Source organism: Perognathus longimembris, chromosome 7, assembly GCF_023159225.1.
Source record: "Perognathus longimembris pacificus isolate PPM17 chromosome 7, ASM2315922v1, whole genome shotgun sequence".
Classification (NCBI taxonomy): Eukaryota; Metazoa; Chordata; class Mammalia; order Rodentia; family Heteromyidae; genus Perognathus; species Perognathus longimembris.
This window is the reverse complement of record NC_063167.1, coordinates 82,962,824-82,987,988: the sequence shown is the minus strand read 5'-3', so window position 1 is coordinate 82,987,988 and position 25,165 is coordinate 82,962,824. Positions and strand designations below refer to the sequence as shown.

General features: G+C 37.6%; 1 protein-coding gene across 3 annotated transcripts in view; it reads left to right on the top strand.

Moving 5' to 3' along the window:
* The window catches only part of Olfm3 (olfactomedin 3), a 45,774-nt gene that overhangs the window by 11,578 nt on the left and 9,031 nt on the right, over positions 1-25,165 (top strand). For 2 of the 3 annotated variants that reach the window (XM_048349981.1, XM_048349982.1), the window contains 3 exons: positions 528-674; positions 10,560-10,715; positions 15,222-15,441. In XM_048349981.1, the coding sequence (XP_048205938.1) occupies positions 528-674; positions 10,560-10,715; positions 15,222-15,441 (523 nt within the window). The remainder of the gene's footprint in view (positions 1-527; positions 675-10,559; positions 10,716-15,221; positions 15,442-25,165) is intronic. The other variant, XM_048349980.1, reaches the window with a different exon arrangement.

The following is a 25,165-nucleotide window of genomic DNA, read 5'->3' as shown; positions in this document are numbered from 1 at the left end:
TTCTTTCCCATCTTATTAATAATTACTCCCTCAATACATGGAAAACTCCATGTTTTATTTCAGAATATCAGACATGAGTAATCATCAGGAAAAATACACTATTAGTCGACATTTACTGCTAAAAATGACAAGCTAGAAGATCCAATACAGAAAGAAGCCTATATGTTGTACAAAGTGGTTAGCAGAAAGTTCTAAAGTGGCATTAACATGTAAGACAATTTCCAAAAGCAAAATACAACAATTAGGAAGAAGTCGGTGTGAGATCAGCAAAGAGTTGTGAATAGAGAATCTAAAGAAAGACAAAAGCTTTCCATCAGGACATTCATTAGAAAAGTAGTTAGATGAAGTCATACTGCCTATGTAAATAGTTTAATCTTTCTCTTCTCCCTTTAAAGGGTGAAGACCTCAACTTTATACAAACAAAGATGCTTTGCTAATGATGTTTGCTATTGATGTTCCCAACTCACATTCTCTTAATCCTATAACAAGAGCCTGTGTTTTGTGTTTTTGCCATTGGTTTTCCTCAGACTCAGATTAGCCCTAAGGAAGGGTGGCAAGTATACAGCTCCGCACAGGATCCCGATGGGCGATGTATCTGCACTGTTGTAGCACCAGAACAAAACCTGTGTTCCCGGGATGCCAAGAGCAGACAACTTCGCCAACTTCTGGAAAAGGTAGGTGTCTCAGTTCTCTCTGCATGTTTTTTATTGAGATCAACCATTCTTTGGGAAGGAAGTGAAATGCTCGAGTTCAGATCCCCCAAAAGTCCTCCAGAAACCAAAACTAATGCAAGCAGCAAAAAGGGCGTTTATTTCGAGCTATCTCTGTCCTCCACGCACTCAGCACTCTGGTGACGCAAGAGGCCCTGAGCCTTGGGCTCCCAGCTGTTTTATACATTTTTGGGGGGAAGGCAGGGACTTAGCATATATCATAGCATCTTTTAACAAATCAACACACACCGCGGGAAAATTAAAAAATAATCCTAAAGCACGTTTGGCGCATTTGGTGGCGGGAAGGAATCTGGAAGGGTCATTGGTCAGATAAAGGGACCAGCACATTTAAAATTGATTAGTTAAGGGGCTGGGGATATAGCCTAGTGGCAAGAGTGCCTGCCTCGGTATACCCGAGGCCCTAGGTTCGATTCCCCAGCACCACATATACAGAAAACGGCCAGAAGCGGTGCTGTGGCTCAAGTGGCAGAGTGCTAGCCTAGAGCGGGAAGAAGCCAGGGACAGTGCTCAGGCCCTGAGTCCAAGGCCCAGGACTGGCTTAAGCCATAGGAGTGGCTAAGCCATAGGAGTGTAGCAAGGGGGGAATGTCTGTACAGATGCAGGGTTTTGAGTAGATATTGAAAATTGCACTCACAATTGGATACTGGAAATCCCTCTCACAAATACTGGAAATCACACTCACAATTAGATACTGAAAATTCCACTCATATCTCATGGTTGGATATGGTCTTTACCGGGAAGCCAGGGGTGGGGGGTAGGACTTACGGTAAGTTTAGTCAGGTACAGAATGGGGTCTTAGTACAATATGGAGTTACTCTGGTCCGTCTGGCTCTACAGAACGTGGACAGGTGTGTACATTATGTGAGAAAGCAACTATTCCTCTTGATCCTGTAGAGTTGGAACGTGGACAGGTATGGACATTAGGTGGGAAAGCAACTATTCCTCTTGGTCTCCTGGCTCTGATTAATTTTGAAAGGATAAGTTTAAATTGACTCAATTTAAGTGAGACTTCATCTCCTCTTACTCCTCTCCTTGGTTTGTCGTTGTCAGAATTGACCTCATCCTGAAGGTCTAGGTGCTCATTGCTTGGGTATCTTGTCTCACTTGGCATTCACAGAGTTTGAACTCAAGCCCTGGGCACTCTGCCTGAGCACTTTTGTTCGAAACTAGAGCTCTACCACTTGAGCCACAGTGCCGCTTCCAGCATCTGGCTGGTTACTGTGAGTCTCCTGAGCCATGCTCCCAGTCTGGCTCTTTGCTGCTCAGTTGGGAGATGAAGTTTTAGAGGGATTTCTTCTGCCCTGGCTGGCTTTGAACTGAAATCTAAGGAGTCTTGGCCATAAAAGCCCTTTATATTTCCAATTAAAGCAACAAGGAGATCAATAGGAGTAGAGCTTACCTGTAACTTGTTGAGAATTGACCAGCAAATACTTGCCAGAATTGTGCAGTGACAAAACTCAGTAGATGTGATAGGAGTCTTCAAACATCAACTGACTGGCACTTTAGAGTTCCTTGGTCTATTTAACCACTAGCATTGTGCCAAGAATCCAAACCTTTTTGCTATTTACCAAAAAGCATCTAGCTGCACAATAGCATAAAAACCAAATAATATCATTTCTTTGCATTTATTCCCCTTGTTGTCTAACTTGTGTGGATTAATATTACAGGCAGGTGGAAGAGAACACAATGAATAATAATCAAGAGGGCAAAGGGTCAGGACAATGTAAAAGTCTCAGCTTCAGCGGATCCAAAGTGGTTTGTGTCTTCCATCCTGAATCAGCAGGCTTGGTTAATCATGTGTGATGGAGGCAGGCAGGAGAGATGGGTTGGATCTGGGCAAGGCTGTAGTAGCATCTCTCAGAGTCCTGTGGCTGGATTATCACACCTTCTGCTGGGATGCCTGAAAATTTCTACACAGATTGGTTAAAAACATTTGAAATCTCCCAGTCTTACTCTGACTACTCTGGCTTTTGCAGGCTTGTCTCTACTGGTTTAATCCGGGTGACAACTTTAAAAAGATTTTAGAAGGCTTGGGCCTGTAACCATCTCTTGCAAGTACAGCCTAAAATTCACAGTTGGTCCTCATCTTCAAATCTTTTCCCAGTCACAAAATCCACACAGACCCAAGGCCAACAACCAAGTCTTCTCTCTGCAGCAGCCATAACAGTGTCTGAGACACAGAAGGGGAAAACACCATTGGTACCCCAATGCAAACCTGTGGCAACCAAACACAACTCCAATGCTTTTAACCTTGGATTAAGAGTCACAGACATATGTCTTAACTTACTGCACACTTGAAGTCTCAGGTGCAACTCTGTCCTGACAGGCCTGCTATAAACCCAACTCTAATCTTGGAAGTATACATAGTACTGAGTCTTTCAGAACTGAGCTATTTGAGGCAGGCAGAGCCAGGGCAGTAGTGCTTTAGGTCTGTCAAAATCTTCATAGGAATACCACCAGTGATTCCTAGATATGGCTAGGCTGGACAAGCACAGGGAGACATTCATGCTGAGGATGTGAAATGCACTTCATTTGTTCCCTGTGCACTCTCCCATGGGAGAGACAGAATAAGGAATCACCAGTAGTGAAACCAAGCAGTTTGAGAACAGACTATGGAGGCAGCTGCCAGTAACCATGGTCCACACAGCTAGCACACATGTCAACCTGCATCCTGACTCAGTACTAACTGCATAAAGCAAAATATCAATCCTGAGTCAGGAAAATCAAGGTCCGTAACTACATCTGCACACTTGTTCCAAAATGACTCTGGTCCCTTGATCTTAAAGAGTATGAGAACACAGGAGAGAAAATGGAGAAGCAAAATCTTAGCCTACTTTCCCAAAGAGTTGCCAGGATCAGATGTAATTTTACTTTTAGGATATATGGACATAACATACTGGTTTTACATCAATGTATTTATACCATATGCTGCATACACATTTGCTTGCATCCAAACATGATCAATTTGGGTTTAAAACCTGGTGGTTGTTGTTTTGTTTTTCCTTTTGGATTGGAGTCAGGTGATTGGAGTCAGGATTGCCTCCAAGCTGTTTACTGTGACTCCACCCACAGGTTGCAAGGAACAGTTTAACACAAGACTTAAGTTAAAATAGTAGTCCAAAGCAAGTAATTTTGAAACCAGGATGCCAGTTTTTACATATTTTACACACACACAGACAGACAGACACTTGTGCACAAGCTTTGGGGTGCACTTAGAATTTTTTTTAATTGGCCATGTAAGTTTTCTGGAATTCCAGTGGCAAAATGATATTATTTTGCCCATATTTTAGAACCACATGGTCAGTTAGAAAATGAAAAATTTCAAGAAAACAAAAATGTTCACAAATTATACAGTGTGGAAACAGAGAAACCACATTTTGAGAAACCAATTCAGCTCCAATGGGGAGCTGAAGTGGGATGCTATGACCAGAGAAGGCCCAGAAGATGGGGGACAGGACAGAAACAGAACACAGAGACAGGGCTTGGCGTAATGGTGGCAGAGCTGGTCAGAGTGTTAACAGGGCCACAGAAAGACAGCTTCACCTTTGAATATTTGAATTGCAAGGTGCTGTTACAGAGTTTGGGGGTGGGGTTCAGGGTTACAGGGAGCTTGAGGGAGCTTGAGTTTATACACCCCGCCCTGTCTCTAGGAATTCCTCATGCCTATTACCTTGGGGGTGGGGAGAGAACTCCACCTCCAAGAGTTTTTGGAACCTTTATGCCAATAAAGATGGCGCTTGTTAAATCCAATTCTAATGTCCACCATGTGGTCAATGCTAGAGAGAATTTAACAGAATCTCCCAGCTTAACAAACATCAGTAGCAAGAAGAGAAAACCTTCCCTTTATGTCCTTCAAAGCAGATGTTAAACATCCGTACCTTTGGAAGCTGGTACCAGCCCATCCTATATCACAGGAAGGCAGGCAGAGATTAGAGAGAGGCAGAAAGAGAAAGACAGAGAGAGAATTCCATCTGTCTGAGCACTCATAGAAGTTATGTAAGCCCTGTAAAATATCAAGGGTCCGGTGTTCCATGAAGGGGCCACATGGAGTTCCAAATTTGGGGCCAAATTGTATGAGGCTTAAGATTGGGCTCAAGCTTGAGCAGCTTTCCTGAAGGAATTAGACTGTCCTCCACACTTGATGAGTGTGATCAGTGGAGCTGAACTGGAGCTAGCCAGCAGCATCCCAGTGGGGCTCTGTTCTGCTGACTCTGAAATGGAGTCGACTGTGAGGGAATAAACAGCAAATTGGAGTCATCACCCACAACTGATTATTCCTTTGACCTAGCCTGGTGGCTTATGGTCTCTTGGAGTGGGGCTCGGAACTTGGCACCAAGATTTCAGTCAGTGTGGCCCAGTGGCCCAGGCCTGGTGGCCTTATGGAAAATCGGATCCGAGCCCCTGGTTGGAGGTTTAAATCTGTCATTGTTGTGGTGGATGGTAGTAGAGTGCTCAGTCAGCAGAAAGTTACCTCGGTGGTCCTCTGGCTGGGCTTAGGACAGCAGAATAGGTCCCCGAAGCAGCTTGGACCACCCCCCAAGAAATGGGAGAGCAAATCCACTGGGGAACCTATCCCAGGTTTGGCACCAATGAAAAGATATGTCCCAGCCATCCCAAGGGACCTTGTGGAGATAATCATGGACAGGAAAAGAAGGTTCATAAGAAGGTTTATTAGTGGGGCTATATCTCCCATGGGAGAGGGAACAACATGGTGGCTGCACCTTATCCAGGTGGCAGCTTCTCTGGGGCTAAAGGGAAAGTAGGTAGGTCTTGGGAGTGGCCCATTATAGTTCTAGGGCAGGGAGTTTAGGTATGGGTGAATAGGATAGGGGCTAATGGGAGAAGCTGAGGACCTAAGACAGGGGAAATGCTAACAGGAAGGAAGACTAAAAGGGAGTTTGGTTGAAAATAAACATGGAAATTAGTATAACTATTCTATTCAATAGATCATTTGTGTGAATGTTTTAAAAGGACTCCACAAAATCATGCCATTAAAATTTTATCAATACCCAAACGACAGAAAATGAATAAAATTATTAACAAAATCGAAATCTAAGCACAGAAGATTTATCAAATTTTCTATAAAGTGGTTTTACGTTAGAAGATGAGTGGTGAATTACGTGCACACTTTCACAGTGTCCTAAAGGACAAAGGCAGTAATGATCAAAAGAAAAACATATTTGAAATAAGCATTTTCAGACTGAGCTAGGCATTAGTCTCTATAGTTTTACGTAAGTAAAAGATTCTCTAAACAAATAGAGGTGTGGTCTTTAAGCAGCACCCTCACCCATAACCAAAAGGACAAAAAAGATTGATGCTGTCAATAGGAAGGAAAATATCAAAATAAATAATAATGAGCTAGCACAGTGTCTCATGCCTGCAGTCCTGGATACTCAAGACTACTCAAATTGAAACCTGAGGATTGAAGCTCAAAGCCATCAAGGACAGAAAAGTCCATGAGATTCTTATGTTCAGTTAACCAGTAAAAAATAGCTCAACAGGTAGTGCCAGCTTTAAATGAAAAGCAAATTCAGAGCATGTGGCACTGTCTTCAAATCCCAGTACCTGGTGCATGTGTGCACACATGCATGCATTAACACGTATAGAATCATAATACTCATCATTATTTTTATTAACACAGAGAAAAATAATGGTAATCCTCATTAATTTTGTTATTATATTATGTTTTTTTCACCATTCAATCTTTACAGAAAAGGTTAGTTAATTTTCTAAATTTCCATAAAAGGAAATTGGTGCTTTATCAGTTTAAGAACTTTCCAATGTAATTCGACCTATATCAGATCAATTTTCTGGGGTTTTTGTTTGGTTTTCTTTTGTTTCTTAAAACCACCCAGAATTTCACTAGTAGCAACCACACTTGTTTAAATGATATCTTGTTAAGTATTTTTACAAGTATGTATACCACTGAACATTAAAAAATTAATTCCATGGTATTTCAGATCATATGCTATACTAAAAACTCTAAAAAATATTTGGTACCTATGTAGCTCCTCAATTGTTTAGGCCAACATTTCCTGACTTTTGGACTAGTATGCAGCCACATGCTTTTTACACACACACACACACACACACACACACACACATACACACACACACACCTTTTGCTTTGAAGACTTCCAAGGCACCCTTTAAAGAGTCTGTAAAATCCCCAGTGAATGAACCCATTTTTTATTGTTCTTTTAAAGAAATGTGCCATTAGTAAAGCTGGAACTCATCTACCCGAGATTTAAGCCACAGCTCCAGTTCTGGCTGTTTAAGTGCTTAATTGGAGTTAAGAGTTTCTTGGACAGAGCTGGCTTTGAAATACAATTTCAAGACTCTTGAGTAATGAGAAGCAGATATATTTGATAAATTTAAGGCTACTGAAATGTACTGAATTGTACTTCTTAAAAAGTAAAGTGGACTCCATTGTGAGAATGACAAATATAAGTTCATTTTTGTTAGTTCAGAAAGACCACAGCCATTTAACTTACATGAAGAGTCACAAAATTATGTGCATGTAGACAAGGAGTGTGCCAAACTTTATAGTGTGTCTCTATTAGTCAGACTTTTGTCATTGTGACAGAAACTGGAGAAAATCTGCTTATGAGAGGAAGGGTTTATGTTTGTATCTGGTTTCAGAGGTTTCAGTCCATAGGCACATGGCTCCATTGTTCCTGGTCCTTGGTGAACAGACCATTGTGATGGTAGCATGTGGTGGAACAAAGTCCTAACTTCATCACTTGGAGGCAGACAAGAGACAGAGTGCAAAAAATAATGGGGGAAGGTGGGAGCTCCTAATGACATACACACACTCATGATCTACTTTCTCCACCTAAAATCCACCTCCTAAAGTTTCTAGAACCTTCCAAAATATCACCTCTTGTTGGAGATCAAGCCTTAAATATATGAGCTTGTGGATTACATTTCATATTGAAATTCTAACAGAATCCCAGCATGGGGACATGCATGGAAAACTGAATTTCAGCTCCACTGCAGTGATGTGCTAACTAAAAGAGGAAACACAGCAGACAGATCTCCTTCCTACAAGTCAAACAATTGGGATCCAGTACACTGTGTTATCAGCACACTGATACTCAGCCTTCAGTAAGAAATGAATATCGGCTTCAGCCAACAGGAAGTGCTGGCTAAGCACAACCCAGAGCCCAAATCTATTCATTTAGGAAGCTCCAGCTCTAACCTTCACCCCAACTGTAGCCTTAATAATTATCTGTAGTTGTCAAATATAGACTAGCATAATTAATATAACCAAAATTTACTTAATATATTTTTCCACCAACATAAATTAAATTCAAAATTAACTTGATATTTTGAGTCAAATGCAAGATAAAACAGAGGCTATTTTAACTATATTCAAAATATCATCTCTCACACATCATTTTCTTTTTTAATGTAAAGTATTTCTTTAATTATATGTTTTATCATGATAAGAGAAACACAAAAGGACTGATTTTGAATTTTGTTCACTGATCTTCATCACTATTAGAAAAGTCCGTTTGTTAGACAAGGTATGGAAACTTTTTGTAATTAGCACTGTGTGTTTTTCTAAGTGATGCATATTTGCAATTACTTTTTCCTAACTAGAATATTTATTATTTTTTAATTGTTGTATAAAGATGTTTCAGTGTCACCCCTTTCATCATTCTTCCCCATCTCTATCAACCCCATTAATCCCCTCAAGTAACCAGGTTGCATTTTCACACATGTATCTTGAATATTGTGACTGTTTTTTGTCTAGCCTTTCTGTCTCCTTTCTTCTTCCCTCCTTCCCTTAACCCACCCACCCAACAATAACAACGCACATTGCAGTATCGATTTTGTTAAACTGCAAGTTAGTTGGTCAAAAGAGTTATATGATTTTCTAATTGGATTTTGTCAAGGACAGAGTCTTAAGAGGATATCAGCCATGTTTTACGGTGGATATGCTCACAGACCTGTGTCATATTTAAATGGGTCATCAATTTCTTTAATACAAATGATTTTGCTTCATTCATGCTTAGCCATGAATGAAGTTAGAAAATTACTCTGAAAGCACTGTATTTATCCACAACACAGTTGCCCAGCTTTCAATGTTGGCTCAGCAATGTTGTGCTGCACTAAAACCTTTTTTTTCACAAAAAGATTTCTGGATGTAAAAATTATCATTTTTAATTAAGGAATCTGTGTGGTCATATACTGCTATGCCTTACGAGTAGAACGGGAGTGTGTTAAGAGTCTCCTAAAATAGAGAGAACATAATTACCTATTGTCACTATTGGACAAGTCATTTACAGTGAAGAGCATTTGCTCTGAATCTGCTTTTGTGTAATGGCTTGGAATTAAAAGTTATGAATATAACACAGCCCCTAACCACACAGAGCTCACACAGTGAGAACCACATTCCTGACATGTTCCCCAAGAACACATTATAAAATAAGTTTTAAGGTATGCCCTGAAAAAGACAGGATTCATACAAGGCTAGCCTAGGGATCAAGAGAGCCAAAGAAAAGCTAAAGGAAAATTGACTTGTCTGAGAAGAATGGAGGAACTAAGGCAGGTCAGGCAAGAGGGCTTGCTGCCTTTCCTGAATTTGACAATTCTGAGGTTGTATTGACCCAGAGGTTAAGTTTGCGATAGACTGATGGCAAAAAAAAAAAAAAAAAAAAAAAAATGACCTTCCTGAGTATTCACTTGTAATACACATTTTCTTCAATTAAATGAACTTTTTTCTTTTACTAATTACTTAAGGAATGCATGCTCATTAAAAATAAATAGAACAACATGTATCAGTATGAAAAATAAAGAAAAACTCATTGTAATCTTACAACCATTTTGTGGCCATATTTTAACATATTCATTGTACAAGTAAAAAACATTCAATGGAAAGGGATCGATATATATGCTCTTTCAATTTACATATCCTTGCTCTTCAGTATTTATTTTCTGTAGCATTTCAGAAATCTAATCAGTAATAATAACCATATCATGTGTATGTGTGTGGGGGTGTTTGTGTTTCCTCATGTTTTTCCTTATATATTCTGTTTCCTGTTATAGGTGTGCATTTATTTGATTTAAAATGAAAGATCAAATTATGTAAAGATCTTTACATTTTCTCGTGGTGATCTTCCATGATAAGCAGTCTTTCTCAAACCTTAATAGTGTTAGTTATCTTTGGAGAATCTTGGCAAAAATGCAAATTCTAATTCAGCAACTCAGGATAAATCCAAAATGCTGCAGTTCTGACAAACTTCTAGCCCATGCTGAAGTTGTTCTGAAAACAACACTGAGTACAAAGGTCTATCTAATCTCTAGAAATATTTGTTTATATTCTATCATTCTTTATGTCACTCTACTAGAGCCTTTTCCTTTGTTTTCAGATTTTTTTTTGCTGCAACAAAAATTAGAGGTGTCTTTCTTTCCTCTCATTCCTGGATGAATTCTAGCTGACTTAGAACCTGGGCTGATGCCATCATTTTAACATGTGTTTGTTGCAGATCTACTAATGTGGTTGCCAGCATAGTAGACACATCATGAAATAGCTATACTGAAAGCATGGCATTCTAATTTATCAGACACTGTGCTGCCACCCATCATTTGTGTATAATCTATTAAATTCTAATTTACATTTGGCCATTTGTAATGATACAGTGTCCTTCTTTTAAAGAATGTCATGCTCAGGTATGATTTGGTTTGGGTAGATTTATTGAGTTTTTATTGTGGGGAACACAATCCTGGATTGCCACATCAATCCCATTTTGGGTACTATAGAAGTGATTTTGTATACCTATAAACAGGTAATAACATATGGCTAATGTTTTTGTCTAACAGGTTCAGAACATGTCACAGTCTATTGAAGTTTTAAACCTGAGAACACAGAGAGATTTCCAATATGTGTTAAAAATGGAAACCCAAATGAAAGGGCTGAAGGCCAAGTTTCGACAGATTGAAGATGATCGGAAGACCCTAATGACCAAACATTTTCAAGTAAGCATGAATTTTACAATCTTGCCACTCCAGATGAGACACTGAGTACAATGTACATGGTATAACACTCAGCTCACTACAACCCTAAGTTGGCCCACATGTATCCTCTTAAAGACTCACTGGGGACTCAGTCATCTCTCCACTGAAACTAACCATTAGCTGGTCAGAATGCACAGTACACTGCTATAATAAGAGCCATATTCTCCTAGAACAAAGTGGAGTTTCTCCATAGATTTTAAGATACTTAAGTAGGTAAGACAGAGGAAATTAAAAATTAAATTACAAAGCTTTCGTGGTTATTTTATGCTCTACTAATATGAGACAAATGTAGAGACCATAAATGCTTAAAAGAGGCAATGATGCAATTACTAAGAGTATACTAAAAGAAAATTGTCTCATAATTTTATACAAATAAATTCTTTTTTAAAAATTGCAAGTGATTTATTGGTAATTATCTAGAAACATAGAAAATGGAAAGAGTGATTGAAGCGTACTCTGTGAACTTTTATTAACTATATATGACAGAGTCATTAATTTAAAAAGAATCTGGGTCTGTTAATACCACTTTAGTCTACATTAAAGGCCTTCAGAGGCCTAAACATCATTTAAGTGCATGAGGGACAGGACATTAATTTTACTTAGAGGAAGCCTGGGATTTAGGAAAATTCAAGTAAGTTCTAGTGGCTCATGCCTGTAATCCAAGCTATTCAAAGGAGGGAGATCTGAGGACTGTGATTTGAAGCCAGCCAAGGAAAGGAAAGTATGGGAGACTATCTCCAAAATAAGGTCAGGCTAAAGGCATGGCTCAAATAGTAGAGTGACAGCTGTGTACAAGGTAACCAAGCAAAACAAATGAACAACAAAAAAAATCGTACTTTAACTTAGTGCTCATAATGAAGAGATAGACAGCAGCAGCAGAACATCATGGAAAGCCAAAACTGAGGATCAAATAAACAAAGTAGGAAGTTGTAAGCTGGCCCTTCCAACAAAGTAGGAAGTTGTAAGCTGGCCTTTTGGAAACAAGTTGGACACTGCAGGAAGGAACATGCTCAAGAAGACAGGAACTCAGGTTGTGGTTGCAAAGGGACAATACTGTGCACTTTCTACAGGGCACAGTAGCTACTCAAAATTGCCTGGCTAGACAGATTGGGGAATGAATGAGGGACCCCAGGCACAACTGGGAATTCTTGGGAGAAGACAGAAAATGAAATGAACAAACAATAATAGACAAAACCAAAAGAAACACAGAGAAATAACTTTCCTAGTTGACAAGTCCCTTTGCAGAAGCCACTGTAACAGTAAGAGATATTCATTTTTAGGCAGCACTAGGTGGCATACTGATATTTCTAGTCTATGTAAATCAAGTATATATTGAAGCCATACATCATATAGTCCCAATAGCATTAATTACAATAATAGTAGCTATTTTTCTTAAACAAGATTAGAAAACAAAGCATATTGCTGAACAGTTTAAGTACATTGATCAATTAAATGATCACAACAATACTATAAGGAAAGCATTTTTTAAAATTTCCATCAGGTAAAGGAATTGATATGCAAAAGTGATGTATATTTTTCCAAAGTCATATTACTTAGCATGTATGAGAATAAAGATTCCAACTTACCAAGTCCTACTCTAGACTGATGGCTCTTAATACAAATATGACATTAATTATGCAAATAGGCCATTGCTCACAAAAATTAAAATCACAATAATGATTAGATGTTAAATATGCATGTTGAATTTCTTTTTTGTGGTGTGCGTGTGTGTGTGTGTGTGTGTGTGTGTGTGTGTGTATACTGGGGCTTGACTCGAGGCGATTTTGCTTGGCAATTTCTGCTTAAGGCTCACACTCTGTCATTTCATCCACACCTCTTCCAGATTTTTGCTGTTTAATTTGAGGTAGGAGGTAAAAGTCTTCATGTATTCCCCCCACCCTCCCAGACTGGCTTTGAGTTGCTAATTACAAATTTTTGCCTCCTGAGTAGCTAGGATTAGAGTTGTAAGTTTCTAGAGCCCAGTATTGTGTTTCTGAATTTATTTTTATTCATTGAGTTCCCCATGAATTAATGTATCCATTTTTTGTTGTTGTCATTGCTGTTTAGTTCTTTCCTGATCCTGGAATTTGAACTCAAAACTTATGTCTCTGAGCATTTCAGTTTAAGACTAGTGCTCTACCAGTTGAGCCACAGGTCCACCTTTTGGCTTTTGGGTGGTTAATTGGAAATAAGAGTCTCATAAACTTTCCTTCCTAGGCTGGCTTCAAACCATGATCCTTACAGATCAGCTTCCTGAGTAGCAAGGATTCTATGTGTGAGCCACCAGCATCTGGCTGAATCATTTTTTACTACAGGTACAGAGGTGATATACTTTATGTAGAGAAATGCAAGATTCCAAAAGCAAGCTTCATTTAGAAATTACTTTACAAAATCCTCCTCTACTGACCAGGTTTCATCTGATCACAAATACTAAGATATCTTTCCCTCTACAATGCTTTAGATAAAATGTTTAAGCTAGCCATTACACTTGAGACTATCATATCTGTAAGAAAAGATTGTTGTTTATAAAGGTTTCAGCTACCATCAAGGTAACACAGTAGAAAGTGAGACTTGGAAAGGATTTAAAAAAAAAATCACAGATCTGTGCTACTATACTTTAATCTTTTATGTATTTGATTCATGTCTTGGCTGGGCATTCTACTACTTTCTAAAAGTTTCTGGAATATCAAAATTGACGGTCAAAAATTTAGTGATGAATTTTTGAAAAAAGATTTTAATGTACCAAGGACAAACACCATCAAATTTTGACATTTACGTATCATTTAAAAGAGTTCCAGGAAGTGGTGTTGTGGCTCAATTAGCTGAGCACTAGCTTTGGGGAGATGAAGAGCTTGGGAACAGCGCTCAAGCCCAGAGTTCAAGCCCCACGACCTACAAAACAAAAACAAAAACAAAAACAAAAAACACCTGTAAAAGACGCCCAGAGAAGAATATTAAAACTCTCATTGTGATTATTGTATGCAGCAAATAGTACCAACAGATCTCATTATTAAAACCTTAGTGAAACAGTTGTATATCCCATTAGGGGTGCTACAAGATGTTCAAACTAATAAGTTAATTTCTAAATAAGCAACCTTCTGCAGTTTTGCCTTGTGAGTGTGAGAGTTATGACTCTTTCTCATTACCATGATTCCTTATCGTCCCACATAATATGCACTTGTGGATAAATTCAAAGATTTCTGAATTTATACAGTAAATGGAAACGTCCTCATAAAAAACACAAGCTCATAAATCAGGGTAGCCATGGGACCGCCTGCTACTTTAACGCATTTATGGTAATAATATCTTCTTGATGTAATTTTGAAATTCAATCTTAGCTCCTTGAGATAGTTAGTGCAGAGTATAGTTTCTGGTAGTATCTATGGATTACACTCATATGATCATAAGAATGGTTAACTCCATAAATAGTGTCATAAGCAATGAATTCATAATGAATAAAACACTTGAAATATTGTTACTGACTACAACTACCAAGTTCAAGAGAAAAAATACATTCCAGGTGAAACTGAAGTTTTGTCTCAATTCTTTAATGGCAAGGGGTAAAAGACACTGCTTTGCCCACATATATTTTTCTTGTTCACTGGACAAAAATCAAAATTTAAGTTTCAAGAAATTGCATGTGGTTTGTTTGTTTCATAAACCATGGCACCACAATCTCTTAAGGAGTTAATTCACTACATGTTTAAACCATTCTGCCTTACATAATGACCTCTAAATTATCTATGCCAAGACAAATGGAGTCAGAGTAGAGGCAATAATTCAAAATGGTAAATAGCAACATACATTTATTTGAGCTTTGGGAAGCTTTGCATGATTTATTATGCATGCTGAACTTACCACCCTAATGAAGTTGTGCCAAGATGGATATTAAAAAGAGCCAGAGATACTTGAAAACAAAGGAAGGATAAAGGCATAGTGGCCAGGCTAGAAAGCTAAGTGTGAGGACAAAGTTGACCCAGAATGCAAAATTTCCCACATGTAATTCAATAACAGAAAGACACAATATGTGGCTAATTCTTCTTAATTAAATAGTCATAGATTTTAGTTATCTCTGTTAACTTTATTCAATACATAACTAGAGAATGGGATCAGGTTTCTATTTTCTAACTAGATAATGCACTGTTCATTTTATGCAATGCTGACAGAAATTGAGATAATACAAAGAGCCTATAATTGCCATGACAGCAATGTATTCTAATTATGATAAGGATCCACTGCTTTCATAGAAAACCGTGTAACCATTGAAAGAGAAGTTGTTATGTGGAAAAGGTAAGCTATGTGGATTGATTACTAATGAGCCTATGATCACTTTTAATTATTTATTTTTACAGAGAAGCTAATTTCAATTAAAAAATCAATGAGAAATTTCAAAGCTTGGAAATACTAAACATCATAATACAAAGTGAGCTAGTGTGTTCTAAAATGACTCTGGCCTACTTTCTGCAGGAATTGAAAGAGAAGATGGATGAGCTCCTGCCCTTGATCCCTGTGCTGGAACAGTACAAAACAGATGCCAAGTTGATCACCCAGTTCAAGGAAGAAATCCGCAATCTGTCTGCGGTCCTCACTGGAATCCAGGAGGAGATAGGTGCTTATGACTATGAGGAACTACACCAAAGGGTGCTCAGCTTGGAAACCAGGCTGCGGGACTGCATGAAAAAGCTAAGTGAGTACATCAGTCCCTAAGCCATGGTGTGAAGTAAGTTCAATGAAAGATACATCATTACTGGTTGGAAAGTACCTCACAATAGGGGCACCAATAATGCCTACTTTAAGTGGGATGTGTGCCTAAGTGATTAAACTGCCAGGGTATTCAGGATCATTTGAGGAAGACATTTTAGATTGCCATGTTGCCATTTTGTGGTTTGAAATAAGTAGCCTGGCATACACACCCTATCCTATTGGCTAAAGGAGTAGAAATAAGTTGTTGGGGATTTTATAATATGGGATGACAATCAATGCTTGACTGGGAGAAGAGAGAAAAAGGTGGGTAGTTGAAAGCTAGCATGGTTAAGTGGAAAACAGCACTGATTAAAGCAAAGCAATAAGTTCCTTTACTCTGCAGAATTCCCATTTAGTGCAGTAAGACATACTAAAAAAACTAAAGAGGAAATATCTATTTAAATATAGTTATTTCTCTGCAAAGGCAGAGAAACAGATTATAAATTCTAGCTGTGGCCTGCTAAATCACCTGCTTCCATGTGGCTACAGTTTCTAAGTCTTCCCTTACATCCATAAGCTAACTACTCAATTAAAATCAACATGGGACTATTATACAACTTGAATGTAATCTAACAGGTGGCCATGAATTGAAGAAGGAGGGCATGTAACTCAATTTAGGGTCAGTTGTTGACATGAATAGCAAGGTAGAGAGGTAAACTCAACACTCTGTATTCTTTCAAGGTAGAAACATTCTTTTCTAGAATCAGAAATAAACAGGCAAAGGAGTAAAAGATGAAAAGGAGTAACTTCTAGCATAGAAAATGTCCATAGCTAATTATAAATATTTCTAGTAAAATCTGAACATTTGAAAGAACATGTTAAAATCTAGTTACCCATGTGTTGTGAATGATGAATAAAAAACGAAAAGGGGGGAATGAGGGAGGAGGTAACAAACAGTACAAGAAATGTACACAAGGCCTAACATATGAAACTGTAACCTCTCTGTACATCTCTTTGACATTAAATAAGAAAAATAAATAAATAAAAGCTACTTTTATTTAAAAAAACAAAATACAAACTTCTGAGCTCAGCTATCAGTCTTAAAAAAAGTGTGAGGTTTGAAATACTGTGTGAAATACCACAGTGTATCCCTTTGAACAAATAGCATATCCTGAAAAATTACATGTCATGGAGATATAGCAGGTCCTGGGAGTGGGTACCAATGGGAGGAATGGGAATAAATGGAGAGGGTGAAAGAGGGTGTTTATGGTTAAAATACATGATATTTATGTGTGAAAATGGAACAATGAAGCTTGTTGAGATTGATTTGGGAATTTGGAGGGAAGGTGAGGGAATGTGATAGAGAGGTATGTTCAAGGTATTCTTTGTGCATACCTTTGATAAAAAGGGAATACCTTTATCTACCTAGTTGATGCTAATAAAAACAATGTGAGGGTGGGAAAGAATTTAACAAAACATGAAGATCAATATATCAGATACTCTGCTATAGTTATCCAAGGTTTTCTAACAGAATTTAACAAAATTAGTCAGAAAAAATATTTAAACCCAAAGGTTTAAAGTCTTCAGCATCTAATCTCTCATTAACCCAAAGTCGACATGTGTTCTTCTGTAATTGGTCAACCATCAGCTATGAAGAGTTCATAATTCTAGTCCCTGATCCTCTGCAGCTTTCCAGCATGGCCCTTCCTACTTCTCTAGTCTTCCCTCTTGTCACCTATCCCTTCACACACCATGTCCCTGGTGCCTGCTGCTTGCTTCCCAGTGAGTCATTGTGCAATGTCATGGGTTCCTGCTCTTGGAGTAGTTTCACTTGAAGACCCATTCACTTTCAACATGCTTTCACCTGCCATATAAAGCACACTCTGTCTTCTTCAGGCCTCATTTCCAATGATGTATCTTGCCACATTCCTTTACTGGCTTCTTCTAGGCTCTGCAAGATGCCCCTAAACACTGACCACTCAGGAAAAATGAGGTATTTTCATCTGTCATTAGAATTTCATGTACTGTTTAATACCTTTGCCATGCTTATGTTCCATGAAGACCACCATAATGCTAGGCTTACTGTAAATTGTTCTATATCCAAATGCCTAGAAAACTTGCTGGCAAAGAAAACTTATTCAAACACATTTGCTGAATAAATTATTTAGAGACCCATAGGAATGATTGCTAAACCTATCCACAGAATATTAGTTCTTTTCAATGCCAAAGAGTGATCTGTTTTTCTTGTTAAAATAAAGGGAGACTGACCAGGTATGATCAATGCCAGTTATTGAGGAGGCGAAAATAAGGAATACTGTAGTTCAGGTTTGCCCCCTCCCCAGGTAAACATTATTGAATCACCCCATCTCAACAACAAGACAATTGTGTTGGTACTTACCTGTAATCCAAGTTACGAGATATGTAAATGGGAGGAAAATAGTCTGAGGCCAGTCTTAGGTAAAAATGGGAGATCTTAGTTCAAAATAACTAAATTAGAAAAGGTCCGGGGTTATGGCTCACGTGGTACACAGTGGCACATGACCTGCACAGCAAGTACAGAAACAAACAATACAAACTTAGGTATTGTAGGGCCATCTTGGAATGCCAGCTTCAGAGGCAGAAGCAGAGGCAGGAGGATAGCGATTAAAAATCCCCAAAGAGCCTTCCTCTTAGCCACTTACTATTTATGTTAAAATAGCATAGGTTGATTAAGATTAAGCAGAAAACAAGTTATCTAGTTGAAATGGCTTATATGCCTGTGGAGTTTCATCTATTATGTAATAAAAATGTTGTAATAAAGGAAATCTATTATTATATTTGACCTTATTTTTAACAGAGAAAAATATTAAGTCCTAGGTATGTAGTCACTACCAAATGATGTCTTCATTAAAAAGATGAGGGGAAAAAATTTCAAACTGAAGTTAAATGGCACTCATATCAAATTACGTTGGGGATTACAAAGAAGTATCCAAGTACTTGCTTCTGTAGGTGCAGTTGTATGATTTGGACCTAGAGCATTGTACATGCTAGACAGATGCTCCTGAGCCAAGCCTCCAGTTCTTTTTGCTTTTATTATTTTTCAGGTGGATCTTACTAATCTTACCCAACCCAGCTTGACTTGCTAGCTATATTTCTGCTGTACTCTTCCCATAAGCAGCTGGGATGATAGGCACATACCATTACCCCTGGCTTGTTTGTGGAGGTGTGTGTGTGGCGGGGGTGGGGGGGGTGTTCTCATCAACTTACTCAAGATAGTCACCTCTTGAGTGGCTACAAATACAGATGTAAGCCACTGTGCCAGGCTCAAAGTGTGTGTTTTATTAGCCCCTAAAATATCTGTTACCTGTTCTATAGGACAATTCTGTGTGGGGCCTTCACTCTCTTCGGGAAAGATCCCCATGTTAAAGACAACCATTCCAGACCTTGAGAGTCAATCTAGTCACCTTGAGAGTCAATCTAGTCTTTCATTCCCAGTATCGCACCATAAGCCCAGACACAAAACATCAGCTAAGGATCGATGGGTCTGCTGGAGCAAGGACAGACAGTATTAGCACTACCTAATTACCCCTAGCATCTTGAACAATCTTAATAGGGAAATGGTGTTAATGAACCTTACTTCCATGTATGTACAGTCTCAGCCCACTGAGCTAGAAACATCTCTGTTGCAATCAGATAAGGCTGCATACCTCTTTGCTCTATAATATGCAGCTTGTTTTCAAAATCCACATTCACCTCCCTATGCTCAACTGAAGATGGTATTTGAAACAAAGAATAGGTGGACAAATAACCTGCCTTTTGGTTCTTACTGGTATTATTGCAATGGCATCTGTAGGACTTGATATATTTATATCAAGAACTGAATATATTTATCATCCGAGGCCATTTTTATCCTTTCTTCATAAATCAGAAGTTGTATCTTTATTTATTTATTTTGGTTTGGTTTTATTTTGGTAGTGGGGCTTGAACTGAAAGCTTTGCACTCTCTCAGCTTTGTGCTCAAGCCTGGCACTCTAGCACTGGTGCCATACCTCCAATTTGGACTTTTGTTTTGTTTTGCTGGCTAATTGGAAATAGCAATCTCATGGAATTTTATGCTCAAAATGGCTTCAAATCTCAATCCTTTGACCTCAGTCTCCTGAGAAGCTAGGATTACAGGAATGAGACACTAGTATCTGGCTAGACCACATGTTTTGAAAGAATATGATAAGTACACATAATAAATTAATATTTATTTTATTTTCATGCATTTATTTATCTTGCAGTATCACTCCCTGCCCCTGGACATTATATATGCTGATTTTAATTTTCTAAAACATACACTCTAACAATGAATTTAATATAAGTATCAGTTAAAAACAAATTGAAATTCATCTTTCCTGTTGAATATAAGATGGCTATTCTTTGAGTTAAGTGGATGTCCCCATAAAATATTGAAAATATATTAATTTATCAGTGTGTGTGAGGAGCTATCTTCCAAGAGCCTCACAGATGTCAGATCTGCAGACATGCATACCTCTGTGCGAATCAAGTAGTGTTCACACATTAACCTATTCACACCTTCCCATATACTTAATAAGCTTTGAATCGCTTATGTGACCTAACATACTGAGAAGTTTACATACTGAGTCATTATACTATGTTGTTTGGGTCTAGATCAGAAGTCTGTACTTGTTCAGTATGGAGGGAATTTTTTTCCAGATGTTTGAGATTCCTGGTAGGTTGAATCTAAAGACCTGGAAATAGTGAATATGGGAGGGGGGAGCTGACTGCCACTTAAACTTTTTCAATTTGTCAGCAAAATTGCCCTCCTTAATCGCGTCATACACAGGCCAGTGCCACAAACAATGAGTCTATAACTCTCTTAAGTTTTGTCTCAAGAACTAATAGTTGTCTATGCTACCTTATTTATGTCAACAAATTGCTTATTGACCATATCAAAGCAGAATGGATATTTATCAATTAACTGGATTAGACCTACTAAATACAATGTAAAAAAATTCCTAGGAGATTTTACATACTAATTACAATGTGAAAAATAATTCATGTCGCTCTTGAATAAATTAATCTCTGTATTTTCCATTCTTTTTAGAATCATTCTAATTAAAAGAAGGTAACTAATTATAGATAGATGACTGAGGATGATGATAGATGGTAGACATATACACAGATAAATATATACATGTAATATATATACATAAATATATATATAATAGACATAAATAAATACATATACATGAGAGAGAGAAGTTGAAGAAATTACACAATTTTAAAAGTGGCATTAGGGGCTGGGAATATGGCCTAGCGGCAAGAGTGCCTGCCTCGGATACACGAGGCCCTAGGTTTGATTCCCCAGCACCACATATACAGAAAACGGTCAGAAGCGGCGCTGTGGCTCAAGTGGCAGAGTGCTAGCCTTGAGCGGGAAGAAGCCAGGGACAGTGCTCAGGCCCTGAGTCCAATGCCCAGGACTGGCAAAAAAAAAAAAAAAAAAAAAAAAAAAAAAAGTGGCATTAGGTTCAATTAAAATATATCTGGTGCTTGGGAGAGAAAGTATCCATTTATCAAACTTTAAGAGTATTAACACAAACAGTAGCAACAGACAGAAGGAAGGAAGGAAAGAAGGAAGGGAGGGAGGGAGGGAAGGAGGAAGGGAGGGAGGGAGGGAGAGAAAAAGATAGATAGATGATATAGAGATAGAGGTAGAGATAGAGACAGATACAAAGCAGAGACAGAGACAGAAATAGAGGGCAGCCATTATGACTTGGGCCTTGTAGCAAGAAGAGCCAGCAGCTCATACATCACATCATGGTGCCTTCACTCTTCACAAAGGCCTCTCGGCAGGCATAGCCAATTAATGGAAAGCAGAAATGGACTGGAGAGAGAATAAACCACAACAATGATGAATATATTTCCCCTTGCTTTTTTTCAGTGGGTTTGCTTTCACATAGTATATCACCTGAATTTTAGAATGCTACAAAACAAACCAGCTTCACTGTTTTCAAGGTCTCTCCCAAACCATAAATAATGACCTGAAGGAACCACAAGTCATGAAAACCACCAGGACTTCTTTTAGTTTGTTTATAACAGAGAATTAATGCTTTGGAGAAAAGAGAACTTAGAAAAATGCTTCAACAGCAATGCACCCTTAGTGGTTTGAATGGGATAAAGTTATGTTCTTCCCTAAGTGCTTAATTTTCTCCTCTGAGAGGCTGAATAAAGTCCCCTGTGCTTAATTAAATCATATCACATTCCTAGACATGGAGAAAATAATTATATGCATGTGATAATTTGCCTGAAAACCCATAGTTAAAGCCCTTACATACCCCCTGAAATCACCAATGGATATAGATTATAATCAGCTTTCCAGTCCTCTCTCCTCACCTACCCCTCTCCACTCAGCCCCACTCATTAGTTATATTTTAGGGCAATGGTTTGGTGTTGTCTAGTGAAGCCCTGAATTGGATGCATCTTTCTATTAACACAATGGCTAGAGACGTGTTTAAGAGAGCCATCTGTAGCTTGAGAAACTGAAGGTCACAGTGATGAGACTTGGGTTACTGTTATTTTCAAATTAGTTCTTCAAAAGCAATAACTAAGAATGCTGGCCAACTTTCTACACACTTAACAAACACTCCTGACTCTAATGTGCACTGGCACTTTGTGAGATATTTGCCAATGCAAAGATAAATAGGAAACTATGTCTCTGCAAAAGCTCATAGTTTTACATTCCATTGCACACACAAGTAGATGACCACAGCAACACTGAGGCATAGTACTTGACAGGCCCCTGGGAACTATTTTACATGCATTAAAAAAAAAACAACTATGCAAATACTGTACATTGCAATTAGCAATTTATGGAAACATTATCAGAGAATTCATTTAACTGCCAAAGACATACTTTGGAGGTAACAACTTTGAGCCTACATTTTTCTGAATTCCCAGAGATCTTTACATGTGTCTTTTCATGTGTAAAGCAAAGAAAGATGAATAAAGGAAATAGCACCACCATCCATTTAATGGTTTGGGGGGGAGGGGAGCAAGCCAGAGTCTGTTATGTGTGATTCACCTCAGAACTTCCCTGTTCCTTGTGCATTCACCAGGTCTTTTCTCTGCATTCTCATCCATTTCTCAGGACCACCACTTTTGCCCTCTCATCTAAAGCATTGTTCATTGTCATTCAAGAGCATTACTGCTGTTGAATTCCTAACCTATGTGTGTTTGCTGAAGGGAATTGCCTCTTAGTCATCCCAAGTAGTTAGTGTAATATTTCTCCCAAATGTCACACTTGTATTTAAGTGGCTCATCTAAACTGATTCCAGACATATTTATTTCTTGTCAATGAAATGGACTATCTTCACACCCTCAACATTAACCATTCCCAGCTTCTAGTCCCTCTATCTATCTATCTATCTATCTATCTATCTATCTATCTATCTATCTACCTATCTATTATCTATCTATTGATCTATCTATCTATCATCTATCAATCTATCCCACCTGCCTTCATCTCTCTGGACATTGAAATTGTTCTTCCCTTTCATAGAACTCTCTTCCTCCACATTCTATCTTTCTAAATGCTAGCACTTTTACATTTTTCATACTGGCACTAATTCTTCCGAGGAGTTTTTCCAGGTTGCTCTTCAGGGAGGTTCAAGTCTTTGCATGGGCCCCCATGAGTCCCTACCCCACTCAACTCAAGAGTCTTTTTTATACAAAGTACCCATTTGGGACTTTGTAATTGTTACACCCTTGCAAATGTGTTGTGCCTGTGCTTAAAAAAAAGTTTCTATTTGGGGGTTTAAAAACAAAACTCATTTTTTCAAATAGAGAATGTACATTTTAATATAAATGTAAATTGAATATAAAACATATTTGTGTTTTTACAACTTCAGGAAGCTTTGGAGAAAAATCATAACAAAAGTATAACATCCTTTTCATCATTGTTTTCATTGCCCTGTGTTCTTTCTTTAATGACAGTGTCAGAATTTCTTTTCAAAACACCTGATAATTTGCTTAACTTTAAAGAAAGAGACACTACATAAGTCTCAGCAAAAGTGAGAACTAACAGAAAAGTCAAACTGTGCATGCAGGAGGTATAGGAGTAAACTCAAAATTGTAACAGGAGAAAATTATGACTACTTTCTTAGATTAAATGGAGAGAATTTCAAATACCTCATTGCAAGACATTTAGTAAAGACCTCCCTACATACACCCATATGGTAAGTTATATCATGAAAGGGCAATTCCTCCATGTTCTTGAGAACTCTTAAATCCTAGTTGGACTAAATTTTTTCAATAGTTGGTAAAATTTACCATATATTATTGTATAATAAATCTTCATATTCATTCATGTCTTATATTTGCTTAGATAACAACTACATTATAAACTGTTTAAAAACATGAAACCTGTATTTTCAGAGACAAGCATGAATTTCCAAATTATTGAGCTTTCCTAACATACTTTTCCACTTAGTATTGTGCTAACTATTTATAATGTAAGCTTTAGTTCAGAAAACATAAAAGGAATAATGAGTGCCTTTTAAAGCAAGTGAGATGTTAAAATGGTGTTAATTTTGGATAATATGAATTATTGAGATACATTTGTATTTTTTTAAATTTTATTTACCTAATTCCCATTGTAATTTAGTCTCATGCTCTACTCATTCTTACTCCCCACTACTTCCTGGCAGCCATATCATTGGTAGGACTAGAAATGTAGATCAAAGCTAATATCAATAGGAATTTCTGTATAACAAATGTATATTTATTTATACTTATATTTATATTGATATTTATACTTATATTTTTACAAGATGTATACTTATTTTTACTTATTTGTAAATATGTTTAATAGGCCTAAAAGTCAAGTCATTTCTACATCTTACAAAGTTTTCCAATGTTCTTAAGTAGAACAAAATAGCATAGTCACTATTCCATTTAAATTATTTATGAGTATGGCCTTTATATGAATATGACCTTAAGGTCTAAATCTAGATGTTACTCTAGATTACAATATACAATCATATATTAAAAAATAAAGACAGGACAGGTTGGATTCTAGGCTTCATTGACAAAAAAAGTCTTCCTGCTGTATTTCTCACAGATGATATCTTGTCTTCAGCTAATGATCAATAATTATGGCTATAAGTGTTCATAAAAATAACATATGAAAGTCATCAGAGAAATAATATGGTGTCCGCTCAATTCACTATGTGATCTGAATATATAAAATGCACACATGCAATGTATTATAAATGTTCTATTTTCCTGTGTCTCACTACCAACAGAGTTGGAGCAAGCAGGAAAAAAAATCAGAGAATCACAACTCTAGATTTTCTTTTTTGCTTTTGAAGACACATTTGTGTTCTATCTATTTGAAAAAAAATTATCTTTCCTGTCAGATTCCCTTTGTCTTCCTTAGAAAGGGAGAGTGAAATGAGAACGATAATGACTCATTTGAACAAAAGCTAGTTAGAGGGAGATGAGAAACAGAAATGACTGTTCTAGTTTATTTTATTTTCAAAATTTCTGTGTTCCATTAAAGTCTGCCACTACCTATGTTTCCCTGAAACTAGGGTACACAAAATTATAACTGAAAAAGCACCCAGGAATATCATGAATCCCTGTAATTTTAATTGTACTCATTTCAATTGACAAGAAAAAATATTATCTTAGGAGAATCACCAACCATTTAAAAAAAGTTTTTTATGGAAAAATATATCAAT